The sequence below is a fragment of the Anser anser genome (assembly GCF_964211835.1).
Source record: "Anser anser genome assembly, chromosome: 1".
Lineage (NCBI taxonomy): Eukaryota > Metazoa > Chordata > Aves > Anseriformes > Anatidae > Anser > Anser anser.
The window spans coordinates 209117205-209126788 of NC_139720.1; the positions used below are offsets into that span (position 1 = coordinate 209117205).

General features: G+C 45.2%; 1 protein-coding gene across 1 annotated transcript in view; it reads left to right on the plus strand.

Moving 5' to 3' along the window:
• INTS4 (integrator complex subunit 4) overlaps positions 1-5582 on the plus strand; it is a 33860-nt gene extending 28278 nt beyond the window's left edge. The window contains exons 20-23 of the mRNA XM_083816477.1: positions 860-1019; positions 1400-1543; positions 1754-1874; positions 3983-5582. Of these exons, the coding sequence (XP_083672603.1) occupies positions 860-1019; positions 1400-1543; positions 1754-1874; positions 3983-4176 (619 nt within the window). The 3' untranslated portion in view covers positions 4177-5582. The remainder of the gene's footprint in view (positions 1-859; positions 1020-1399; positions 1544-1753; positions 1875-3982) is intronic.
• Positions 5583-9584: the final 4002 nt, after the last annotated feature.

Below are 9584 nucleotides of genomic sequence, written 5' to 3' on the forward strand. Positions count from 1 at the left end.
TACGAAGAACAAGAAATACCAAATTCTCTTCTTGTGAGCGGCTCTTGTCCCAAGTTATGGAATGAATTCTCTTCTTTGTTCTTGACCTCTAAACTAGCGTATTTTTTTCCTACTGATCCTAGCTTACTATTAAAATTTTACTACACAAATATAACAATTAATACTCTTACTGGTAGACCAAAGCCATTTTGGAAACTTTGCTGCAGCAGAAGGTCAGACAATTCATGTGTTGGGCGCGTGGTTATGTTAGATCCTCTAATGAGTCAGCTACTTAGTGAGCCACATGAAAGTGCACAACGTAATGAGGCACATGCATGTCTTCCCCGAGATGTACCAACCTCCAGAGTTTACAAAGCAACTGTAAGAGGAGTGGCACTTCCGTCCAACTGGGTTTCTTTCTCGAGACACTGAGATTGAACGCAGAGTGCTGGAATTGCCTGTAATTTCTTTTAATTAGCACTCTTACTGTCAAAATAGCATTAGAGCGGCACGTGCAGTCTTGCGTGGACACATCCTTACAGCAGCTGGTTCTCATGACTGTGCTGTTGACGGGCGCTTCAACATTTCTAGCTCCTTCTGTGCAAATCTAGATTCAAATCGAGATTCCTTTGCCTGCTAGGCTCTGTACTGATGGAGGACTTAAGAAATGAGTCCTGTGTAAACACTGATGTCATCAACTTGAACACAAGGTATGGTCCCAACAGAAGTAGCCAAAATTATTTTATGTATGAGATGTGCATCAGAAGTAGAATCTCAGTTTCTCATTCTGTCATTGTAACTAAATATAAAGATTAACCAGCTTGTCTGAAGATAACAAGACCGTTAAATGTTGTTGTTTTTTTTATCAATCTTAATACAGGTGTTTCATCTCTGAGCTCCCGCGTATGCAAGGCAGTTTTGTAGATAAATTGCTGGACTTGATGCCCAGACTTGTGACATCCAAGCCGTCAGAAGTGGTCAAGATTCTTCAAACAACGCTGCGACAAAGTACCTTCCTCCACCTTCCTCTTCCAGAGCGGGTCAGTTTAATGCAGGGAATTAAAATGCCAATAGCCTTGCAGGCTGTCTTTAGCTTCCAAATAGTTCCTAATAGCCCATGAAGCTTTTATCACAGAATCACAGTATATTCCAAGCTGGAAGGGAGCCACAAGAGCATTTAGTCCAACTCCTTTATTATTGGAGTGTTATTTCATATTATAGGTGTTATTTCATCACTTTCTTCTCCTTACCTGGCATCTCTGAGACTATTGCTAAAAGTCGAGAAGATTTAATAATTCCTGGCAGTATCGAAAATGATCCCAAGTTCACGCACAATTTCTCTGTTAAGAACAGTAATGATGATCGCTTTCCTTTTTTTTCCCCCCTCCCTTATTTTTGGCAACCATTTGGCCTCTTACAGCTCTACAGAGCTAGCGCGAATATCATTGAGCCGACCGGTGAATCCGATAACCCTCTGCGGTTTACGTCAGGGTTGGTAGTGGCGCTGGACGTCGACGCAACTCTGGAGCACGTGCAGGATCCCCAAGGAACCGTTAAAGTTCAGGTAAGCAGTCGCTTCACACAACTGCAAACAAGATTGTGTCTTAGGGGTAGTTTGCATAAGGATGCCAATACATCTAAATTGCAAATAATTGTGTGTTTTATTAGTAAGTGTTAGTAACTTCTGAATTTGAAAGCACCAAACTAATGCGTCTTGTACAAATCTAGTTGTCATTCAGTTTGGTTTTTTTACCTCTTTTTTGTTTTCCTATAGGTATTGTATCCGGATGGACAAGCGCAGTTAATCCATCCTAAACCCGCTGACTTTCGAAATCCTGGTCCTGGAAGGCACAGACTGATAACTCAGGTTTACCTCTCGCATACAGCATGGACAGGTAACGTTGCCAGCACAAGTTCACGTGGTTGCGTTGCTGCATGTTTCTGAGATGGGAGCGTCTCTTTCTTGCTCCTAGTCTCCTGCACATCCACAGTCTTGGCGCTTTGAGGATCGTGGAGCCTACAGGTGTCACTGATGCTACCCTTAGCATCGCTCAGGTTTCTGTTCTTACAGCCTCTGAGCAGCTGCATCTCCCTGGTTGACAGGGCGTTGATCTCTGGAGATAACTGGAGTCTGCGCATGCCGTCTGCCAGAACTGGGAGCTTTTAACTGGAGCTCGTGTTCAATGCAAGGTCACCCGTTTCTGTGCAGAGCAAGATTTAGTTGTAGGAGTCAGTCCTGCATCCTCATTTAAAGGTGGTAAACTGATCGAGTGGGAGTCGTCGTTTTAGATCTGACAGGTATTTGAGCACGGCAGAGAACCTTTGGATCTGTGTGTACTTAACAATATAATTTCACTGCTAATTAAACTTTTACCCTTTTAATGCCCTAAAAAAAAAACCAACCTCACACGCTCTACTCTGAAATATGCAACCCTGACGTTCATATTCAGTCATAGTTGGCATTCATACTTCCCTGTGAAAGTGCTTCAGTAATTGGCTTGTGGGATTCAAGCAACAAAAGCAAAGAATATTTTTTGGCAGCTCCCGTTCTCCTGTTTCCTTTTAAACCCTTCACATTTATTCAAATGTGGGATTTTTTTTCTGAGCAGTTTATTTTCTGTTAACAGGATTTGGTGATCTGTATTTTTTAATGAAGGGTTTTTTTTTCTTTTTAGTGTCCTCTTCCGCTTACTCCATTTTATATAGCACCTCCACGGTGTATTTGTTCATTCTGCTTATCTTCGTTTTGATTTGGAGAAGAAAAAATGGTATTGTTCCTGCAGCTGGAAGTATCTGGGTTTAAAGGTTGATCCTGTACCAGAAGGAGCTGAATTGGGTCCTTATTTCTGCTTTTGCAGTGTTCTCTGGAAGAGCATTTTATCCCCAAGGGATTCTGCTCTGGTGTCTCCCCTAGCCAGTATTTTAGTTAATATCATTGACATTGGCACTTAGGCATATAAAATGTGGAGTGGACATCCAGCCAGGACGGATTGAGAGAACAGGATCAGAATTCAAAGCAATTGACAAAATTACCTGAATTTATGAAAAATAAATTCATTAAGACCAGTAAAAAGTGTGTGCTCAGGAAGGAGGATGTCCAAATACAAAACAGGGTTTAAGTCTTGTATATTAGAAGCAGTAGCAGTGGCTGCGAGCTACGAATTGAAGAGGAGCTGACAGTGTGGCAAAATGATGGATCTTAGGGTGGTGTTAGCTGAATTGTGGTATAACTGTGGAAAAAAGGTTATTTTTTGTGCTCCATCTGGTGCCGATGAGGTCTCAGCTAGAGTGCCACTGCAGCGCTGGGCCTCTCATCTCTAAATTACATAGTTGTCCGTAGGTTTCGGTAATGTGCTCGGTAAGAAAAACCTACGAGAATAATGTTTTTCAGCCTAGAAGGGAAAATTTTTGACGTTTAGCCCAGCATGCTATGCTGCTCGGTTGTACCGTGTAGGCTAAAAGCCTGCTTTCATTATGACCACTGGGAGAAGAACAAAGTGAGATCACCTTATGGGCAGCATCGGGAATATTTGTCTAACTGCTGAGCTGGAAAAACAGGGAAAAAGGCTGTCTTCCAGGGTCAGGACCTCCGGCTGAAGAGAACCTTCGAGTAATCTGTGCTGTGGGGCTTGTCAGACATCATCCGGATTTTACTCGATCCTGCCATGAATATAGAGAGGAAGGCCTGCAAGTTCTCTGCTTTTTAATGAATTTATCATTATTTGGTTGGAATAACTTTTAACAGTTATATTTGAAGTTTATTTTGAATTTAGTCATAGGATTGATTCTCTTTTTAAGCTCTGGCAAAGAGGCAGAAGGGAATAAAGCGGTGCTTAGTTCTGCTGTGCTGCCTGCAGTGACGAGGCTGTATTTTCAAACGCCAGGCTGGATTCTGATCGGTCATCTTAGAATTAGAATACATACGATAAAATTTCACTCAGCATTGCTTGTTCACTGTGAGGGACTCACGTTTGGCTTGTTCTGTTTTTTTTTTTCTCCTCAGAGCCGTGTCAGATTGAAGTGCGGCTGCTGCTGGCCTACAATTCCAACAGGAGCAAGGCGACTGCTAAGGTTCCCAAATCCACCTGGAACGAGAGCGTTGAGGCTCTCCCGCAGCCTGAAAATGGCATAGAGGGGACCATACCTTTCAGCAAACCCGTCAAAGTTTATATAATGCCCAAACCTGCCAGACGGTGAAGAATGTCGCTAAGAGAAATGTCTTTAGGGGATTGTTGGGTTAAAAATGAAACCCATGTGCTGCGTTCCAAGACACCAAACCAGAACAGTGTTACGCTTCTGCTTCGACAAAACGTGACAGCCAGAAAAGTAAAGCTGCTGAAGAACATCGGTCACTGTTAAGAAGCAGATGGACCGATACAGGAGTTATTCGGACAGTTAAGGAGTTTCGAGGAAATGTTATTTCTGTATTGAATCAACAAAATCAAGGCAATTCTCAATCAGCGTTCCAGAAATAATTGCGTCGGCCCAAAACTCCTCAAGGCCTCTAGGTTTTCTGCTGAAGCTATTTACTATGTAAATGCTCAGGCACATAAATCTGCTTTTTTATTTTAACAATACTCTGAAACGAAATCAAGGAGGGTTTTTTTGGTTTGGTTTTGTCTAAAATTTATATCTTCGCATCGGTATCTAAATTCTTAGCCAAAAAAAATTAATTCTGAAGCGCTATTGTCCTTGCGTAGGAGGGGCATCTTGAAGTGGGATTGCTGGAGGCTAAACCCTATTCTCCCTCCTGGCCAGCTGTGCTGAAGTTGGTGCGGTTCCGGGGAGGGCACAGGTTGGTGGGGGGGGTGAGGAGGAACCTGTTGGTGCAAGCAGCAGGACTTGGGTTAGGACATGGATTTTACGTGACAGCAACACAGCAGGGCGTTACCTCTCTCGTTTACGTGAAACGGAGTTGTATATTCATCTGTAGCTCTGAACTGTAATCCCACTCTCCTGTCGCACACTTGTATGCCTTCAGAAACAATGCGATTGAATAGCAGGGGTTGAAAAACGATGTAATCCCATGCCACTAAGTCGTACAGAATCTGTTTCTGCGTCCTGGTCTTGGCCTGAACTGGTACTGCGATGGGAAAGCCTGTTTAGTTTTTCCATTCAGCGGCGCTTTTGGCAGTTAAAGCCCGTCTGAGGTGCTGCAGGAGCTGAACACGCTCCCAGTTAGGCAAGAGTTGGGCAGCTTGTCAGCGTTCCCTTAAGCAGCTGCGCTGAGTGCCAGGGAGCCCCTTACCAACGGGACTGGAATCAGAGCTTGTGGTCAGGGAGCCAAACGCTCGGTCCTGTAATCTGCAGCCCCTTTTTTTTGTGACCCTCGGTTCGCGGAGGGCCTCGAACCTAAATTTGATATTCCAATTTTAGCAATTTGTAGCAACCTTTGGTGGGATTTTCTAGGAGCACTTAATGTGTGAAACTTTGTAGTGCAGCTGCCAAATGTTACCTGTGTTCATAAATCGTTGTTTTTTAAAAAAAGGGGGTGGTAGTGGTGGGGAAGGCTTAGTGCCTAAACGAAGCAGTGAAGAAATTTTTCACTTGTACAGAGATCAAAACCCCTCATGTGCTTTCTTACAATAAAATTGGAAAACCGATTCTAATTTGTTTCTCTTTATTATAAGAGTGAACCTGCGTGGTGTAGCCTAATAAGAGATTACTGGGAGGCTTTCACAATTTTTTTTTAATTATTATTTTGTTTAGGACTGATATGTTGCGGTCTGAAGACTCCTAACCGTAAAACTACTCAGCTGCTGTAGGAATTCTTAAGTTAAACGGGCTTTCTTCATGTTACTGATCTTACAACCTGTTTTTTGTATCTCACCTTCAGGGCACTGGTTTGAAAACCTCCTGCACGTGTAAAACAGCTGAGTTGTTACCACCTGACTTCTCTTTGGCATCCCCAGCTCCGTTCCGGTGGGCTGGGGTTGATGTCGCTCTTATTACGAAGCTGTGTCCCGGGCAGATATTTGATGAGTCGAGCTAGCTCGTTACAGATGATTTTCTTCCTCACTTTTACACTTCACCAGTATTTGTGCCATTTGTCATCCCAATAATTACGATCTAATTACGATCGCATCCATACGCTCCGAGCCACGGCTGGTGCTTTGGGAGGCCGAGCAGGGAGCAGGAGCCGAGGGAACACCTGCTCAGCCCCGCACGCTGCTTCACGTCGGGGCAGTGTGACATTGATGGGCAACACTGCGAAACTTTCGTGCTCCACCTGGGGCTGCAGATAAACCCTGGGGGTGCCGGTGTTCACCAGCTGTCCGGTAGGAACTCGGCCTCTCCTCCTGCTCCGTGGTTATCGGGGAGTTACGTTTATCATGTGCTCCCAGGCCGCAGGTGATCAGTCGGTTACTCCGTTCTGGACATTTTTTCATTGGCAATATCAAAATCTTGGCATCTTTCTCGTGAGCACTGGGACTGTTTCTGCTATCTTCCTCCCAGATGCTGTGCTTGAGCTCCTTTCATTTAACATAGGAGGCAAAGTTCACGGTCATTCTGCATTGCCACCGAGAATCAAGCACTGAAAGGCTTTGTAAAAGCTCCACATCTGTAATTTCAGGTGACTGAAATCACTTGAAAATTTAAGACCACTCGAATGTTTCCAACCTCCTACTAAGAGCTTCCTGTAGCTGGCTTCTCTTCTCGATGCCATCCCAGAGTTCTCTTTCTCTGGCTTCTGCTTTGAATTGGGAGAAATCAGAGGTCCTCCTTTCCTCTGTAGGTTTCATCTCTTCAAGCAGATGACTGATTCATCATCATTTTAGCTGAACTGAAAATTGTTCTGATCATTATGATCTTAAAATTCAACACCAAGTGCTGTCTTCTTAATGTTGTGATCCTTCCAGGATTCAAGTGTACCTTTGATTTCCCTGTAAGCAGCCTCATAAACGTCCCCTACATATACATGATATATGCAGCTCTGTCTTGTTCACTACAGACTAAGGTTTTACAGTGTATTATCACTCTTGCTGCTGCTTTCTACCTTTTCCCTTTCTATTGAAAATGTCCTTTGTCTTGATCTTCCTTTTATTTTTTTTAAGTTTACTAATGGCATTTTTCACGCCTTATCCTAACATATAGGGAATGCGAAAGGAAATTTGGCTAAAAGGTAAGCATACCAAGGTTTCGTTGTAGATTAAATCTAGATGTTGCCTTTTTCCTCCTACCCCAAGGCTTGAGACGTTCAGGCTTTTCTGCTCTCAGAAATGTCGGACCTGTGCTTGCTGCGGAGCTCTAGGACTGTCATCTCAGAAGCACCTCTAGCACCGACGTTCACCGGCTGTCCTTTCATTTCGGACAGTGTTGGAGTTCTGCACTGCACTAGCCTCAAAGATAATTGGCCTTAGAATGAAAAGAAAACCGAAGGGCTGCGAAGGTAACGCGCATCGTTTGTCTCTGTTGAAGAGGGAGCTCAGGGCTTCAGATCACGCGCCCGAGTAAGGAGATTCTGTTCTCTGAGGTGTTAGCAAGTGTCGGAGTGTGGTGTTGTTAGACAGCTGTAGCAACAGAGAGACTGAGAAATGGTGAAGAGGGGGCAAATAATTTACTGAAATCTAACGGTGTTCAAACCCCTCGCCTCCGCCCCGTGCGTTTTGCCTCGCAGTTAAACAAGGGAAGAGGGTCAAGAAGCTGGCAAAGGCTGACCAACCATGTAAGGGTGGTTTGAAAACGCGTCGTCATGTTCACCTTTTCAGATTTAATTGCACACTGTATTCAAGCCTAGTTTTGCGGGCTTTTAATGGGCAATTCATAACCGGGTCACTTAAGAGCCTTGAAATTAATCGGGCTAATTCTTAGGCCTTTGAAACTGAACACTGCAGTTACCAAGTCAGGAACGCTTAAAACAATGCACAGATTTATTCAGAACAAAGTTGATGATTATGAGATGCTAACTCCAACCTGGCGTGGCTTTCATATCTTCGTTTGTATGTGCTTTTAAAAGTAAGCAGGCAGGTACAGTCGCTGCCAGAAGTGCAAAGAAAGACCTCTGAAAGAAGAAAGAACAGGGACTACGTTTAGATTGGGACCATACAATATCACCGTGAGTTCCAGCTCGCGGACAGGGATTTCCTCTGCATTCCTGTGCTGCTTGCCCAAGTTCTCAGATCTTTTGACAAAGTCAGAGGTAGAAGCGCTGGTTTTATCTTACTTCACTCGCCTGTGCCAGTTTATTCTGAGGAAGGGGAGCTGTAAACGCTGCCTGCTGTCCCTTAAAAATGCTGCTCGTGGCGCGTTTGGTGCGTATCGGAGCTTTTTTTACGGCCTGCTCCTCCTCGCTGCCAGCTCGTGCGTGCTGCTCCCCGCAGATAAGGGCCGGGGAGCGAAGGGCTCCGCGGCCGGACAGCTGGGCTGGGAGCTGCTGGCCGCCCGCCCAGCCGCGGCTCCGCTTTAAGCAGGGCAGGAGCCGGCTGCCTCCTGCGGGCTCCTTGTCCTGATGGGAGGCAGAGACGCCGGGCACGAGACATCCATTTTGAGCTCCGCTTGGATTTCGATGAATCAGTCCCGGCTGTTTACACCACAGCAGCTTCAGGCACCCAGAAGGAAATCGGGCTTTCGGTGGCTGGAGCAGCCCGAGCGGGGCAGAGTTTTGTGGGAACAGCCGCAGCCGACTCGGGCAGCTGAGACGGGAGCGGTGACAGGAGGCAGAGCTGCAAGAGACTCGCAGCAGATTATCTCCTTGTCGACACCGAATTTTTGTGCTGCTGGGAGCAAGCCTTAGCAGTTCACCTTTAAAGACAGAAACCCGTTGCCCTGCCCGCCGCAGCACCCTGCTCGAGAAGTGGAATCTCCTGTATCCTGCCGGCTGCACAACGAAAGGAACAATTAGGAGGCCAAATGAAAGGAACAATTAAGAGGCCGTGGCACAAAGGCGGCAGGGCACACCTCTGTGTCACCTGGCACCGTGACGCTGCTCCTGCCTGCGGGAAGGACAAAACCAAACCGGGGTGCCCACCGTATTTATCTCAAATACAGGCTCCAGGTCAAGGAATTCTGTTGACTGTGGCTTCATCCAAAAAATTACTTCAGTGCCATATGAAAATAAAAAAAAAGGCAACAAACAGGAGCAGTAGATGAGAGAGAAGGCGTTTGCCTAACTTCTAGCAGCGTAACAGTATTTAATCAACTGGAATCGTCCCCTTTGTAAAAGCCTCTTCCTAATCAAGGCCTTTTTAAGGCCCACAGGATCATGAAATAACACAAATATATCGCTGCTCAAGAGGCAGCCCCTGCTATTAGTTAATATAACGCAAATTGCATCTTTTACTCTGTGCAGACTGGTAGGAAGTGGCTCCGCTGGCGTTCCCCTGGGATGACTGCAGCCTTCTGGGTCAGTCGTTCGTCTTCTGCTTCGCACAGCAAAAGTTATTCTGAAAAATGTCACGGCGCTGCAGCAGCTGAAAAGGAGTTCTTGCTGGTTTAGGTAAGATTTTTACCTCAAATGTAGCTACACGAAAAGATCACTGTAATTAGGAGATCGCAAGATAAAACGTACAAGTACTCACTTTTCCTTCACTTTTACGCCACGTTGTATTTTATCAGATGAAAGGTTTTAAACGGTTAGGAGAGCAAATAAACAGAAAGAGACCACG